The sequence below is a fragment of the Sardina pilchardus genome, chromosome 21 (genome assembly GCF_963854185.1).
Source record: "Sardina pilchardus chromosome 21, fSarPil1.1, whole genome shotgun sequence".
Taxonomy (NCBI): Eukaryota; Metazoa; Chordata; class Actinopteri; order Clupeiformes; family Clupeidae; genus Sardina; species Sardina pilchardus.
The window spans coordinates 23447730-23465014 of NC_085014.1; the positions used below are offsets into that span (position 1 = coordinate 23447730).

Sequence of the window (17285 nt, forward strand, 5' to 3'; positions counted from 1 at the left end):
TCTGTGACATTGGTAGCACCAGACGCACAGGGTCACTAGGAAACAGCAGCAGTGACAAAACAAAGGGCAGAAGTGATAAATATTAATAATAGAACAGGGATCTGGCAGTACTCATTTCTCACTAAATAAAATGAAGACAAATGTCCTCCAACATGCCATTTGTTGTTATTCTAACACGGCCCCTGTAAAAGGACCTAGCAATTATGGTTGTTATTAGGCCTAAGTGGCAGCCTCGGTTGCATGCATTACAACATATACACCAGGAAAGAGCACATACTGACCTGAACCTAATTGAATTGCGCGTACGCCACTGCCACACAAGGGTGGCATACGTCACCTTGATTGAGCTAGGACACAGAGGGGCTCTGAACTGCATAATTGATGGTCCTGCATATTGCCTTACATCTTCCATTTGCCCAGCCGGAACACCAAGTCATCACCAATCATTAACAATGCAGCTAATTATTTTGAGAGAAAAATAATTCCTGGCTCGGAAGGCAGAGAGAGCCCTTTGTAATCCAGGGTTGGTGTCTGATTTCAGACAGAGAAATGAGATATGGCCGTCCATCCACAAGTCATATTTTACCCTCTTCCATGTTAACACTGACTAGATGACTGAAGAGAATATTACCAATGGTTTGTTTAGAAAGATAGTTACAAGATGGATGGTTACTTTATTAATCACAAAATAAATGATGTTCATTTGTTTGTTTGTTTATGCGTGTGTCTGTGTGTGTACACTCTTGAACAAAGCAAAATGTTGTTGAGTAAAAAGTATCTTTTATTTACTGAGTGAAAATATAAACTTTCAAATATATACAAACACTCTGTACACGTACCTTACATTTGCCAATAATGAAAGAATCTTTGGTGTTTTTATATCTCTAGGTGTACTGTAAGGCTCACTCAAAGTTAACATTCAAAACATAAATATGATTAAGGCAATAGAACATGAAAACAATAGAACAATTGCTTAAGGAAATAATCAAGACATTGAAATAATCTATTTAAAAAAAAAAGACATTCTAAAGGACTTTGTGGCACCACTTTAGTTGTAAGCACAGAAAGCTAATACTTATGCTTCCACAAAGTGAGTGCCAGAGTGCCAAGTGTCAGCGCACAATAGGAGGGTACACTGTACTTACCATGTAGATGAGGTTAGATGTTGTATGGGGCTTTGTTTGTACAAACTAGGCTTGCAGGGGCACTAAAACATTCAGTGTTTTTCCATGAGTGACATGTATGGACTGCTCATTGGGGAGCTTTCCCCATGATGATGATACTCATGAGGAAGACCATGGCGAAGAATATCCACATGAAAACCCTGTCCATCACCTTAGCAACCTTCTTCCACTCGGCAACCTTGATGCTGGTGGCCCGCTGCTCACGAAAACAGTTGGCGATGTATTCCACGTTGTACACCAGCTTGGAGTTGTCCCCCAGGAGCAGCCCTCCGTCTCTGCCGTCATGGTGACAGCGGAATCGGCAGGAGCGACAGGTGGAGAAGGCGGCGGGCTTCTCCTCATCGGGACAGCATGGCGTTGGAGCCTCCTTCAGGCAGCTCTTAGACTCCAAGCCCTCGTAGGTCTGTGAGACCTGGGGCTTGGAACTGGGAAGATCTTTGTGCTCCTCGGGGATGTTGGGGAGAGGGCGAGAGCAGGACTTTAGGTAGCGTCCTCCACCCGTGTGTGCTGGCCCCGTGGGTCCCTTCAGTATGCCGTTGGGCTGAGGACACGACTGGTTGTTCTGAGTCTGTTGCGGCTGGTGGTTTTTGTGCTTGTGGTGCAGCCGGTTGTGGTAGCGCGTTTGGCTTTGGTTGTGGGTGTGGTGGTGGTGGTGGTCCTCCTGGGTCTCCTCCTTCGGGGAGGAACAGCTCTCCCCTACTTCATACACAAAGAAGATCTTGGACATATAGTCTATAATGAGGACCTTGGCCCACTGAGGAACAGGCTTGGCTTCAGCCCCACAGAAGTGGATGTTCATGATGAAGATGGTCAGTGAGGTGGACGCTGTTATCATCGTCATGGTTGCAATGTAGTACTTCCCTGTTGAAAGAGACCACAACAAACAGAGGAGCAGGAAGTTGCATCCCTCAATTATAATCAAAACGCAGTCTAAATCACTATCTATAACTATTCATGAATTGTTGCAAATGTCCCTGCATGAGCATCTAAAAATAGACGGCCAATTAAACATACAGTATGTCTTCTTAATAGTTAAGACTCTAAACGCATCATGGTTTTAGATACTAATGGTCAACCACACACACACACACACACACACACACACACGAACAAAAACAAACACACACACACACAGAGACACACACAGGCAAACAAACAAACAAACAAACACAAACACACAAACAAAAACAAACACACACACACACACAGACAAACAAACACACACACAAACACACCGATGAGCGGCATGCTCTCGGCGGGCGGCATGCTCTCGGCCACCATGAGCTGGAAGACGGTGAGGGCGAGCAGCACGGTGACGCCGAGCGACACCTTCTCCCCGGAGTCGGCGGGCAGGTAGAAGCTGAGCGGCGCCAGGAAGGAGATGAGGAAGCAGGGCAGCAGCAGGTTGAAGATGAAGAAGGACGAGCGGCGCTGCAGCAGCACCGTGTACGTGATGTCCGGGTACGGGTCGGCGCAGCAGCCGTACATGATGACGCTCTTCTCCGCCGGCATGCCGTGGCACTCCCACTCCACGTTCTCCACCATGTCCGACAGGTCGCCGCTGCTCATCCCCATGATGATGTCCACCTGCGGCATGTCCGGGTTTCAAAAACCATTAACGGTATAAGGAATGTCTAATATAACACATTTGTATGTGAAATTATACAGTTGTGTTTGACCACCTGAACAGCCTCAACTCCAGACAATAGGAGATGGCAAACACCAGTTGCTTAACGACATAATACTATTACAATATTTTCAGTAATTTGATTTGATGTGATCAACATAATCCTGTAAATGTTTCACCTCTTCATTACGTTTTATGTATTATGTATTATGAATGTATTACAGTATATTTGTTAAAGAAGTTTTGTTTCTGCTCATCTAACATACAGTGTAGTGATTTTACAGTTAGTGTATTACATAATTGTATATAAATGTGTGTAAGAGTTTGGGGATTTCCTCACTTGATTTCCATTGTAAGTCCATGATCCGAAGGTCAAATTGCACTGCTGATGGTCAAAGGGGAAGTAAGCGACGTCCACGACACAGGAGCTCTTAGTGATGGCCGGCGCATCCCAGATAATCTCCCCATTGTATCTCAACTCCACGTTGGTGTCCAGTGGGCCCGAGTCTTCGTCGTCCGCCCTGGGGCCAAACAGAGCCGGAGAGAGTGAGTGAGAGCCTGTGGGAGGGCTGGCCGGTCAGCAGAGATTCCGTTCTGTTCCAGGCTGTGAGCCAACTTATCTGCTACAGCCAGAGCAAAGATCTTACGCGTGTGAATATGCGGATAGTGTGTGTGTGTGAGTGTGTGAGTGTGTGAGTGTGTGCGTGTGTGTGTGTGTGTGTGTGTGTGTGTGTGTGTGTGTGTGCGTGTGTGTGTGTGTGTGCGTGGCCAGACAACAGAGCATAGGCTAGAATACCTAGAATACTTCAACAGTGTAATGAAGTAGACAGAAATGACAAGGATGATAAGAGTGTGAATTGTGAACAGATCATTATGTTTTGGTACTCAAGCATATCCTTCTAAGCCATGTTAGTGTCTTCCATTTGTAATGCAGAGAGTCGCTGGTGAAAACAGCCTAACCATTAGATGTTTGTATTCAATTCTGTATCAGAAAAGAAACCTGGATTTAACGTGATCTACTGTAAATATAGGAAGGAGAGAAGGAGAAGATGCAGGAGGAGATGATGAGTGTAAGAGAGAGTGCAATTGCTTGATTATGGTTTTGTACCAACAGCATTTGTGTGAGTAGGTGTATTTGCAGTCAAGCATGTATAGAAAATAAATAGCTTATTACTGCTTATTACACATAATTGGAATATTTGCCACAGTTGGAGAGGCAACACACTTTAATCAGTTACAGCAATTACACAGAAAAAAAAACCTTTAGCTTTTGTACTTGTTATACATAGTGATTTGAATAGTGTTTGTGTGTGTGTCTGTGTGTGTGCTTGTGTTTGAGAAAGAGAGAGCGAGGGAGTGAGCGAGAGCGAGCAAAAGACCAATACAGAGCAATGCACAGCATCCAAACGTACGGGCGTACTTGTTATAGAGGACTATGTCGGGTCGCCACACCATACTGCTGGGGATGCGAATGACCTCCAGGCCATCGTACTCATCTTTGTCCCACTTCAGATATGCGTCATGCCACGTCTGTCTGATCCACAGGTATGCTATCAGCACCTGGTTCCGTTCATCCTGATCAACACAAGGAAAAAGGACACAACAAGACAGAAAGAGAGAGAGGGGGGGGGGGGGGGGTAGAGAAAGAGAGAGAAGGAAATACAGATTAGCAGTGAGAACAAAATGTTTGTCAGAATGGTTGCAGGCGTGACTATCAACTGTAATCTCAAAACCTCATAGATACTGTACAAGTGTATCAAGTGGCCTGCATCACTAGCACACACACACACACACACACACACACACAGAAAGTTAATCTTAATCTTGACGTAATCGAAGTCTCGGTATGAGGTCAGACAGACGAGAGTGAAACTCAGACCTCGCCGTTCATATTAGGTGGACAAACAGACTAGGGGAGGGGAAGGGGGCATATCACTGTCAGAGGCTGACACAAAGCTTAGCAAGGGCAAGTAGAGAAGGACAGTCAACAACCCCCCTCCCTTTGCCACCCCTGCGTAATAGGACACACACACACACACACACACACACACACACACACACACACACACACACACACACACACACACACACAAGGTCAAGCTACCTGAGTATGCACGAACACATCGGTAAGGAGGGTGTCTGCACAACAGAATGGCATCAAATCAGAAAAACAGAAGACCCAGGGGGAGGGAGAGTGAGAAAGAGAGAGGACTGAGAGAGTGACAGAACAATGATGGACTGCCCTGAAGGACAAGAGGTCAAGAGAGCAGAGATCCTTATCAGGAGCAGTGCTTTGTCTACAGCACCCTGCGGCAGCACGCGATCTGATCCCCCTCACCGAGCCACAGAGAGAGAGAGAGAGAGAGAGAGGGGCCACAAGGTTATCTAGAACACTGTGATGGCGGCGATCTAGCACACTCACCATGTCTTTGATTTGGGACAGGGTGATCTGCAAAGTGACGTTAAGTGCCTTGTCAGTGTCCTCCACTGGCCGCAGAGCATTGGAGTAGTTCTCCATCAAGTCACTCATCAGCTTCTGAGCATAAAAGCCCTTCGCAGAGCTTGCCACTGTGTATGGAGAAAGAATGAAATACTTGTTCTCAGAAATCCTAATAAAACCAAAAGTGAGCCTAATGGTGTGTAACACATTGACTTGTTTTAATTAATTATGGCTGGTGACCTTGATGAAATACACCTGCCTTATTCAGGGTAGGCAAACACAAGAGTGTCATACTGAGGATTGCAATATAGCCTATAAATTCTGCTTAAAGAATATCAAATGATGGGGACTTTGACGGGGAGAAGTTTACATAGTAACATACTCTAACTCCTAAACAAGGTAATAAAAACAGATAATGTACAGTTTTGTTAATTATCTTTGCATTTGTATTTACAAATGTGCAAAAAATAAACAAAGAGGGAATTCTGCTATGTAGCTTGTATTTTAATGTGGACTCTGCATTTGCTATTGTTTTGAAATATAATAAGCAGCTGTTTATTTATGAGCCAAGCATTAACAGTAAGCTACATTTTAAAAGTTCTACATCACACCATTATCTTGCCAATATTTCAACAACTTCTAATGCATATTCAGTAAGCTTAACGCATAGGCCTGCATCCAACAGAGCACAGAGCAGATTTAAAATGCTGTTCCTTCTTTTAAAACATTTCGTTGTATAAACACTAAACAGTGCAGTAGGCTACATTGCTTTTCATTTACTGTAATTGGCATGCAATCAAAGGAGGCCAAAAGGGGCACCCAGACTTTTTCGTATCTTATTATGAAGACTTACCTTCCAGCATCACCATGGCAAAATAAATATACAAGACTGTCCTTTGCATTTTTTTTAATAAGTAAAATAAAACCACCCTTCAATCAGAATTCCAAAGCCTACGGAGCGTTTTAGGCTACTGACTCCCGTGAGAACAGCCGAACTTCATGCTGCGCGTTCAACCCCAATTAAACTCAATTCCCTCCTAAATCCCGAAGAGCGGTTTCCGTTTGCCTGTGTCCGCGCGCTCACACGGGCCGTTTTTAACGCTTGGCAGTTGGTCCAGCCAAGCTGGGCGCAGACACGGAACAGGAGCCCGGGCTATCACATACCACCGGAGGAAACTGGACGCCCTTGAACCACATCGCCTCATCGAGCATTGCGGCTATTGAGCCGTCAGTCAGCTGCTTGGCAGGTGGGCTCACTGCATCAGAGAAGGAGGTAATATAACAGATGAACGGATAAGTCGTTGACACTAATGATGTCAGAAAAGCCATATTTTACTGTCGAGCCATTTGAATGCCTGGTGGTGGTGTAAAGAAAACCTGGTATCACGTGATGATCATTTGTGAAGCCTCAGCAATGCTTAAATAACACTTAGCTTTAAGTACACTTGAACGTGATATCTTCTATTGTATGGGGAACACAGGGTTCAGAAGGGTCACACACTTTACCTGAAGTAGGCTATGGCCAACATTGCCGCCGGTCAAGTAGTCTATCTTTACCCAACAGCAACAGCAAGGCATTTATTATTGTGCAGTGTGCATTGATTCTTAAACCCATGTCTGATATTAAGTTGATATGAATACATGATAAGATGTTCTCTCAATTTAGGCCTAATACTGTGAGAAGACAACTTGAAAAAATGGATTTCAATTATCAGGGTAACATGACAACATAATGTGCAGCTCTTAATATGATATTCAATCCATTTTCATTTTCTTTTTTTTTTTTTACTTGTTTAAATCCAAAATAGAATTATGCACAAAACTGTACAACTGTTGAGTATTTGTAATCATGTTCTGAAATAAATGTATTTTTGGCAAAACAAAATATTACATCTTCAGGTTGTCCTGCTTAAAAATGCAAGGAATGTGTAAAGGCGTGACAGACCTCCCCAAGCACTTTCCAATGTCTCCGTCACCACTGAGATTAAAACCCATTCGAGCGCTGATCCAGAGATACTCATCACCCAAAAAGGGAAGGTACAAAACGGGCTTTTGTTGCTGTCGGTGTTGGTATGTAACTCGAACCCCAAGCTGGGCAGTATCACGATAGCAGGTGTTTTATCAGCATGGGATAGCAACATTGGGCCACTGGGAAGTCTTTGGAGCTCTGCCCTTCATACTGCATCTCTCCCTCCCTCTCTGTGGCCTGTGCCAAGCCTGCCGCCGTGGCGAGATCCGTAATGAACCCATTAAGTCTGGCCGGAGCGGGTTGTTCATTCCCTTTGCATTCTTTTTTCTGCCTTTCTGTTGGATGTAGAGATGCTCTGTAAATATAACATCTAAAAGACATTTGTGTGTGTCGAAGGCAAAAGGAGCCTCAACATTTTTTAAGGCATCACTCCACACTTGCGTGATCTTTTATCTTGCCAGAGGAAGGGCCCGGGAATGACTTCTGGAAGCGTTTCAACCACTACATGCACCCTATCGCCACCATCTGCTACTGGTTTCCTTGAATCTGTGTACAGATGAATGACTGCATATGTAACAGCACTTCTCATGTCTTAAAAGTCCTCTTCTGCCTAGAACAGGCAAATAGAAATCAATGGCTCATCTTTCAGCAATTAAAACCTTTTTTTCCCCCTATCAAGACATTTTACACCGCACACACAAGCAACATTGCAACACGTCCCATCTATTTCATGCTTGCTTGCTCACTCGCTCGCTCCCCCTCGCTCCCTCTTTCTTTCTCGCACGCTCGCTCACGCACACACACACCATGCCCAAACTCTCTGATCTTCATTAATTTGCTTGTTCTACTTTCTCAGGCTCAGCTGCAACAGAAATTCCCACTGGAATTTCATTTCCAAGTCCCACACTAAATTAGCCACACTCCAGCTCTAACAGGGAATGCCACAAGCACACTTATTTTAAAGATGCACACACAAACACCATAGAAAGAGAGAGAAACATAAACACAATGTATGCAGTCGTCATTCTCTAAAATATTTATGTATATTTCATATACATACCATTTCATGATAACGATGACAGTAAATGAACTCAATGAAACCAAAAGCAACTGTTTCGGGGGGTCTTCCCTAACTATGCTGCCTTCAATTCACACTGCTTCTTTTCACAGTCTTAAGACCTGGGGGTCATGAACCTTGTAGCACTACAATCATCGTTAAATAGTGGCAAGGGAGCATAATTTGGCATCCTGTTATTTACAATGTTCATACTACTACTAGAAAGGGCAGGAGGGCAGCCTCCCTTCCCCAGTTGGTTTCCCCAGAGCGTTTCGTCCAGTCCATTTTGTTTTAGCCTTGGTCACCAGAGGCTAGTTCTTAAGCAGTTCACACTCAGGAACTCCAGTAAGCTGCTTTGACACAAAGTCTCTTGTAAACAACGCTGGGCCAACACAACAAAAACTGAACAGATTTACATGGAACTATTTTAACCAATGATTTCCCACATATCCTTGTTTTTCATTTATACAGACTTTAATAGCATTATTTACAGATGAAATCTTTTTTTTTCTTTTTCAAGACATAGTTCTGTGGGTTTGGAATCATTATTCTCTTTTTGTTTTCTTTAATAATCCAGTCTTGGTTGGTTCAGGCTATGCTGTTGGTGAACAGTGGGGATGATGAGATCATTTCTTTACATTATCTGTTTGCTTAAAAGTGGGAGTCCGAATTCTTCCAAATAAAAAAAAGGGAGTTTTTGGGGGGTAGATAAGGATGACTGTGCATAAAAGAGGTAGGGAGAGGAGGTCATGGGAAAATGGAAATTATTTTAAAAAAAAGATGCTTGGTGAAGTCACCTGGCACCAACACAAAGGTAAGAGGAGAGAGTGTGGTCGGAATGGAAAAAAACAAACGCAACAGAAGTAGCTGCATACTGGAGAGGAATGGTTTCAAAAGAACGCAAAAGGCAAATGGCCAGTCCAGGTAAAATTAGGAAAACGGAATAGACTGTGCGTTTTTGAGTGTGTGTGTGTGTGTGTGTGTGGTGTGTGTGTGTGTGTGTGTGTGTGTGTGTGTGTGTGTGTGTGTGTGTGTGTGTGTGTGTGTGTGTGTGTGTGTGTGTGTATGTACGTACAGGGGAGAGCGAAGCCATATCTAGTTAGGGAAAAGTGTCAAATGCCCATGTGTGGGGATATGTCGGGAGAAGAAAGATATGAGGAAGAGAACAGTAGAGTCCAGGGAAGGTGAACCCTGGAATATGTCTACTGGTGTGTGTGTGTGTGTGTGTGTGTGTGTGTGTGTGTGTGTGTGTGTGTGTGTGTGTGTGTGTGTGGATGTGTGTGTGTGGATGTGTGTGTGTGTATATAACTTAATGTTGACACTGCAAGATGGTTGTGAGAATATGGGGGCTTTTGCCTTGGGACCTGATCAAGGGCTCAGACAGTGGAAAGAATGTTTGTGTTGTGTGTGTGTGTGTGTGTGTGTGTGTATGTGTGTGTGAGAGAGAGAGAGAGAGAGAGAGAGCGACAGAGAGAGCAACAGAGAGAGCGAGTGAGAGAGAGTTGAGGAGAATGGTGGAGATGAGGAGGATGGTGGTGATCTTAGGGTAGGTGCAGGCAGGTAGACTCTTAGACTGGAATCAGTTGCTAAGCAGGAGTTCTGTTGCCGTCTCAACATCCCAGGATTTCGATGACAGCGCCACTATTACTGCATTCTGCAAGAAGCGAGAGCAAACAATCTTCAAATCAGCCCACCTATCACAAACACCCCCATTTAACAATTGAATACACCTTTGCTGAACTCAATTTAGTCATCAGTTTCTTCAAACTGTTCCGTAAACACACTCACTTTGTCAAAGCCCATTGCACAGAGTTTATCTATTTTGCGTGTGTATTCTGGACTGGAGACGGGAGCGCCGCCGTATACGTGCGACCAGAGCCGAGCCGTCTGTTTGAACATCTCTGGATTCTGCTTATACTGGAGAAAGCAGGAAAGAGAAGGACATTAGTAGAAACCACCAAATGACAACCACCACAAGCAGGACAATCCTCATATCTGGCTCAGAATCCGTTCCAAATTTCGAAATCGGAATACCCATTGCCATCAGATGCTATTTTCATTCAATTAATCACACAGTTACTGTACTTTAAGAAGCATATTTTTATATCTATTTTGGATCTATCTAATTGTTGGATCTGTTATTTGTGAAGCCACCTTGGGTGTGCCATGAAAGGCAAATGTGTCATTATGTAAATCGCGTCTTGAACACCTTGGAACACATCCTATTTCCTATTTTCCATAATCCATTCACATAAACTGTTTTGGATTACCGCAGACTCAATTACATAGGCCAAACTCTTGAGGTGTACAGGTCACTTAATCATAACAAGGCAACTGACCTGATTGGCAACCACAGCGTCCTGTGGGTCGTCTGGCTCCGCTGCCGCCAGTAGAGCCTGTAGCGAAAGCAGCACCGTCCGAAGTGTCATGGCTGCCGCCCTGCAACCAAACAACATGAACCCCCCTCTTAATTACATCTCACTAGAGCACAGGAAGCACACGTCACTATCACCATCTTTCATTAGGTGTTCTTGTGATAAAAACATGTTCATTAGATCTGGTTAATTGTGTGCGAGCTGGTGAGAGTCCACTCACCACTGGTCTTTGAGGATGTCCAGGCATATGGCACCGGTGACAGAGCTGATGTTGGGATGCCAGATTTTTGTGATAAATCGCACCTACGTAAGAAGTGAAGCCGGGTGAAGCCAATGACCATCATTTCATTACTTCATTCTTATAAAGACTCGGAAGTTAACTTGGATGTAGCATTACACTAAATCCTATTTAGAGTTTCAGCCGTGCTAGAGCTAATTCCCTTGTGCAATCTTACATCTGTAAATCAGGTCAAACTGGAAAGACCACACATGCCACAGACAAGCGAGGCAAGCCTACCTTTGGTGGATTGAATGGATACGTTTCTGGAATTTTGATTTCTAACTGAAATCTACCTCCTAGAGACAAAAGATAAATAGGGAGCAAGAGAGAGGTTGGATCAGACCAAGAATAATGCATTGGTATTCATGGGATGACCACAAATTAATCCTATAACTGTAACAGTAAACACATTGAACCAACATTCAGTAGATAAATGATATAGTTCATGATGGCTTGGGTGTGGTGTCAGTCTTTTGAAAAGAATGATGTGATTGAGATCAATTTACCTTCATAGGGTGTGTCTGGGGGTCCTGCTATCTCTCCTCTCAGTTCTGTGAAGTTCTCATCCACTAGGTCCACCTTGATCTGGTTCTTACTCGTCTATGCAGACAATATAGGATATAATGTTACAAAGTGAGCAGACAGGGAAATTAGTTCAAATGTGTATGGCCATGAGTGAAAACTATTTAGGATAGGAACCTCTACTTTAGGGTTAAGTAAAGGTTTCTTCAGTAAGACAAGATCACATGTAAACCCACAGTGTCTTGAGCAATGAACGATTAATGAGTGATTAAAAAACTGTGATAGATCAACCATCAAGAACTGTGATTAAATATGCCTTCTGATCAATAGAAGCACAATCAGTGAGCTACCTGTTCTGTGGTTTAGGGGGCAAGGCCCCCCGATTGTCAAGTACATCGTGGCTCTTCAGAATCAAAAAGCAAGTTCATGGGCTGCTCAAAGGAATTCCAAATATCATAGCCTGCATAGTAGAGTATGGATGGCCCTCGCTAAAATGTTGACATCAACCTGCTAAATGTGTATCATTACAAGAAAACAACGCAGGCTAGACTAGGGCCACGTTCCTCGAAAGTGCTTCCTATGGGTTAGCCAATCTTAGCTGCACTCTCTAGTAACTACATTTGTGTCATTTGTAAACACTGGTCCAGCGATATACTAGTACATGACATAGATTCTGTCGCTGTTAGCTAGCAAGGTAAGGATGTTATTATTACAGATTACAAGGAATAGCTTTAACTTAATATATTGGATCTTAGCATCAAGCTAATGTCAACGTCGTGTTAATGGTCTTCGTATGAAGTTGTCCGTTTCTGCAGCGAACATTGGGAAATTCAATTCATTCAAGCAAGTTATGTACAATTTTGACCTTTGTATTAGATTATACCGATCGACCTCCAGCAGGCCTACCTTGCAACATTGTATTACTATGATAGTAAGGTTACGGATACTTTTGGCTACAATGTTACAAGTTGAAAAACATCGGCTTTTTGGAAGCGCTAGCTAGCTATCTAGCCACTTAGCAAACAGACAACATAGCATAGCGTTTGTTTTGGAGTCAACCAAACATGGCCCGTGGCCAAGTTGGGTTACGGATGTTGTGTTCCACGAGATACAATCGCTGTCTTACCTCTTCGCTTTTCAGAACCTCTTTAAATTCCCTTTTTATCCTTTGGACAGCTATGTAGGCCATGATGCCGCCGCGTAACGTTATTTGATGTGTGAAATCAGAATGGAGTCCGCGAGTAGGGCGTCGTTGGAATTCGGCCTGAAAACACGTTTAGGTGACAGACTAGGAGGAACCCCCCTCTCACTTTATCTCTATCCAAGTGTCTGTCACCCCTTCAGTCTGTCACCGTAAAATCACCGAAGATGCAGGATTTCTACGTTTCGAACCCCTGTGATACGACCACTTCTTCATTGGTTTCGGTGAGTGAAAGAAGGTTAACTGAAGCAACAACAATAGCGCCATCTATTGTAGTGGGTGTCACATGGTAACACCTCTGATGATACCCCCTGACACCCCTACCTGGCCTATTGTGCATTGACAGTAAAAGCTATTATGTTGACTCTGGAAACCACCATGCCGCAGCGTCACACTTGAACTGGGAGCTTCCCAGTTTGAAGTGGGGGCTTTGGGAGAGCTCCCAGGAGTGTATTTTTGCATCATTCAACATAATGAACGCTCTCACTTCGGAAGTGGGGAGTTTAGAAGTGGGAACCTTAATGTCTAAATTCTAAGTGTTGCATTTTATTTGTCATATAGCTTCCCTCTTTAATTAATATTAGTGTGTATTTTCTGTTAGTCAGTGTCATATTATGTACACCCAATGTAGTTTTCCTTATGTATTGGGGTCTTTTCTACCCCTGCCCTCTGTCTCATGCAAACCTGTGCCAACCTGCCATCTGTTATGAGTGTCTGAATGTGTTTGCCAAGTGTCTTAATGAACGGCAAAGAGCCAAAGATACAACCTGACACTACAATATGTTTGCTTGATCTTTTCTGCTGCCTGCATACTGTACCTCTGACAAGCAAGAAAGTGTGCCAAAAACAACAAGACATGGTCATCCTGAAATAGACACCAGTCCAGCATGATGACCCTTGAGAGAAAGTACTGTAGGAAGAAGAATCTGAAAAAGAAAATGTATCTGTTGATTCCACTGTTACATTCCAGTAATGCATCACCATATATTCTACACTGAACAAAATATAAACGCAACACTTTTGTTTTTGCCCGCATTCATCACAAAAGGCATATTTCTCTCAAATATTGAGAGAAATAGGTCACAAATCTGTCTAAATCTGTGTTACTCTCCTTTGCCCAGATAATCCGTGCACCTCACTGGTGTGGCATATCAAGATGCTGATTTCACAGCATGATTATTGCACAGGTGTAAAATGTGCAGTTTCACTGTATTGGGGTGTCTGGGTGGGTTCGAAAATCAGTCAGTATCTGGTGTGACCACTATTTTCCTCCCACATCTCCTTTGCATATAGTTGATCAGGTTGTTGGTTGTGCCCTGTGGAATGTTGGTCCACTCCTCTTCAATGGCTGTGCGAAGTTGTTGGATATTGGCTGGACCTGGAACTGCTGTTGTATATGTATGATATAGAGTATCCTAAACATGCTGAATGGGTGACATCCGGTGAGTAAACTGGCCATGCAAGAACTGAGATGTTTTCAGCTTCCAGAAATTGTGTGCATGTGATCTTTGCAACATGGGGCCATGCATTATCATGCTGCAACAGGAGGTGATGGTCATGAATGAGTGGCACAACAATAGGCCTCAGGATCTCATCACAGTATCTCTGTGCATTCAAAATGGCATCAATAAAATGCACATCAATAAATGTGTCCATAACACACACCTGCCCATACCATAACCCTACCGCCACCATGGGCCACTCGATCCATAATGTTGACATCAGCAAACCGCACACCCACACGGCGCTGTACATGCTGTCTGCCATCTGCCATGTACAGTGAAAACCGGGATTCATCCTTGAAGAGAGCACCTCTCCAAAGTGGTAGACGGAATCGAATGTGAGCAATGGCCTAGGTCATACCATTGTTCGTTTCTGGTTGTGCAACTCTTACAGGCAAAAAGGCCTGTGGATGGCATGGGGCACCCTCATCCAGGACAAAACAGAAAAGTGTTGAAAAAGAGGACTACACACCCACATGACCAACCGCCAAAGAGAGGCCCTGATTTAAATGCTGGGCTAAGCCTAAGTGCAAAGTCTAAAGTCAAACTAATGCTAGCTTAATAGCTATACCATATCTATTTGCAAATGTGATACCACAAGCAAGATTCTAAGCACAAGTAGGTAGATCAGTCACATGCCACATGATGGCTTTAGTTCATGCACAAGCATTTTAATTAGACATGGCCTTCAATTCCATGCTACGCCAATGACATCCAATTATATCTCACTGCATCCTCCCCCACTGACCCTCTTCCCTGTCCACTCACTGACTTCCTATCTGACTTGAAGCTCTGGATGCACGATAACTTAAAAGTCAACTCCGATCAAACAGAACTCCTCCTTCTCATTACCCCTAAATCTCATAACTTTCGGTCGGAACGTTAATGGTGTCAAATCCGCTTCTCAGAAACCTTGGCATACTGCCTGACCCCTCACTCAGTTTCAGCTCAGGTACATGGCAGAATTGTATCAAATAGCCAGTTCCACCTCATAGCAACCTTGTACAGTATATTTGTTATTAAAAAAGGGGGAGGGGAAGGGACAGTAATAGAGACAAGCATGCAGATTGATGCATGCATATTCATACATGTGACATCATTATGTATACAGTTTTTGGAAGTATATTATGAATCAAGTATTTCTAAAATGCAAAAAATATGCGTATTGAATGCATGCAATGTATCATGCAAAACAATGTTTTGATACAAATTGCATAACCATTGTTAGGGCCTATTACAAATTGAAAAAATATTTAGCATATATAATTTAAAATACATGTAGGGGATATATCACCCAAACCTGAACGCAGTCTATTCTTCATCTATTTAACCAAAGTTCAAACACATGTGTTAGGAACCTGCTGTATCTTAAAGGAGAATTCCGGTGTGAAATTGAGCTTAACGGTACCGAAACATGTTAAGGTGTACTCACACGTGTTTTAGACGCACTTTCACTCACCCCCAGCATTCTGAACTCCTCCGTTTTCAGCCTAGCTTACAGTAGGCTTGAAGCTATTAGATTGGGCATTACGTAGCCTATGCAGCTAAATCGCTATTTTTAAACCATTAAAAAGGTCCCAAGTAACTCCACACTGCATTGGTAGACTTCTGAGGGTCCGGACATTTAAAACGAGATACTGAGAACTTTGGAAATGCACAGGAAGTTTATTAAAAAAAGACTGTTTACAAGCAGTGCCTTCATAGAATCTCTCCGCTGGGCGCCATCTTGGAATCAAGTCGCGATAAGCCGACTGACGAGCACGAACGAACAGGAAGGACAGGGGAACATATTGCTAAAGTAATTCCATAGGAAATATATAGTTATACTGTCTACATGAGCATGATGAGTAACAAAGCTCAAAATGTTTGCAATATGTCCCCCTGTCTTTCCTGTTCGTTTGTGCTCGTCAGTCGACTTATCGCGACTTCACCACAAGATGGCGCCCAGCGGAGAGATTCTATGAAGGTACTGCTTGAATAAACAGTCTTTTTTAATAAACTTCCTGTGCACTTCCAAAGTTCTAAGTATCTCGTTTTAAATGTCAGGACCCTCAGAAGTCAACCAATGCAGTGTGGAGTTACTTGGAACCTTTTTAATGGTTTAAAAATAGCGATTTAGCTGCATAGGCTACGTAATGCCCAATCTAATAGCTTCAAGCCTACTGTAAGCTAGGCTGAAAACGGAGGAGTTCGGAATGCTGGGGGTGAGTGAAAGTGCGTCTAAAACACGTGTGAGTACACCTTAACATGTTTCGGTACAGTTAAGCTCAATTTCACACCGGAATTCTCCTTTAATGGTGAAAGTCATAGAGCTCTGCAGAGTGGAGGGTATGCCTGCACCTACTTTGAAGGAAGCTTATATAAGAAGCTTTATGTGTCAGAACCATCTGTTAGATGGTTATTTGAATATAGAACATGGCATTTCTTCAGGGTAGGAACTAGAAGAGAGTATTGAAAAACAGGTCACAGACATCCACTACTACTCCTGTGTTGTATTTTACATTCATTTCCAGCAGGGGGCCTAACTGTAGCACAAATGAACAGGAGCAACAGTTTTAACTTTAGTTTCTAAAGATTAACACAATGTCTGACTCCATACAAAGGAATATTGAAACTATATAATGAATATGTGTCATAGCTTGGAAGCTTATAATACAACATTGTAAGTGATCAGAGAAAATGATAAGGAAACAGATGATTGTTGTAAACAGGTGGAATGAACGATGGCTATAGGCTATTGCAATACAAAACACAATTGGAAAGCCAATGCTAAAACATTGATGCTAAAACAATAAAGTGCATTGTTGAAAACACATATACAAAGTATGCAATATGCAACTATTCAGCTTTGTTTTCTTATGCTAGGTTCACTGGTGATTATAATGTGAACATAGAAAATTGTGTTTTGACATACAGTAGATCTGTATTCACATCACCTTGGTGGGGAAGTGTAGGTTACTTAAAGAATGTGAAAATGGAACATGGTCTTCTATCATATAGAATTACAATATGCAGGTGCAGCAATATATAAAATCATCACATGTTTATGGGCCATTGGTAAAACATTGATGCTAAAACAATAAAGTGCATTGTTGAAAACATGCAAGTATGCAAATTCAGCTTTGTTT

General features: G+C 43.0%; 2 protein-coding genes across 2 annotated transcripts; both read right to left on the minus strand.

Annotated features, from left to right (window-relative positions):
* Positions 1-845: 845 nt before the first annotated feature.
* Positions 846-5375, minus strand: LOC134068914 (neuronal acetylcholine receptor subunit alpha-9-II). The gene is made up of 5 exons (XM_062524727.1): positions 5234-5375; positions 4232-4386; positions 3152-3332; positions 2420-2771; positions 846-2045 (listed from the first exon to the last, which is right to left on the minus strand). Exons 1-5 carry the CDS (start codon positions 5339-5341, stop codon positions 1252-1254), a joined length of 1590 nt encoding a protein of 529 aa, XP_062380711.1. The 5' UTR covers positions 5342-5375; the 3' UTR covers positions 846-1251.
* Positions 5376-9672: 4297 nt separating this feature from the next.
* LOC134069080 (ubiquitin-conjugating enzyme E2 K) lies at positions 9673-12873 on the minus strand. Its single transcript, XM_062524939.1, has 7 exons — positions 12581-12873; positions 11439-11532; positions 11170-11228; positions 10873-10955; positions 10617-10716; positions 10066-10194; positions 9673-9931 (listed from the first exon to the last, which is right to left on the minus strand). Exons 1-7 carry the CDS (start codon positions 12641-12643, stop codon positions 9857-9859), a joined length of 603 nt encoding a protein of 200 aa, XP_062380923.1. The 5' UTR covers positions 12644-12873; the 3' UTR covers positions 9673-9856.
* Between the last annotated feature and the right edge of the window lie 4412 nt (positions 12874-17285).

Coding starts and splice junctions, on each gene's coding strand:
- LOC134069080 (XM_062524939.1), bottom strand. CDS start 12,643: ATGGCCTACATAGCTGTCCAAAGGATAAAAAGGGAATTTAAAGAGGTT. Junction 11,533..12,580: donor AGGTTCTGAAAAGCGAAGAG/GTAAGACAGCGA, acceptor TTGTCTGCATAG/ACGAGTAAGAACCAGATCAA. Junction 10,717..10,872: donor GACATCCTCAAAGACCAGTG/GTGAGTGGACTC, acceptor GTTTGGTTGCAG/GGCGGCAGCCATGACACTTC.
- LOC134068914 (XM_062524727.1), bottom strand. CDS start 5,341: ATGAGTGACTTGATGGAGAACTACTCCAATGCTCTGCGGCCAGTGGAG. Junction 2,772..3,151: donor GGACTTACAATGGAAATCAA/GTGAGGAAATCC, acceptor GACATGCCGCAG/GTGGACATCATCATGGGGAT. Junction 2,046..2,419: donor CGAGAGCATGCCGCTCATCG/GTGTGTTTGTGT, acceptor CTCTTTCAACAG/GGAAGTACTACATTGCAACC.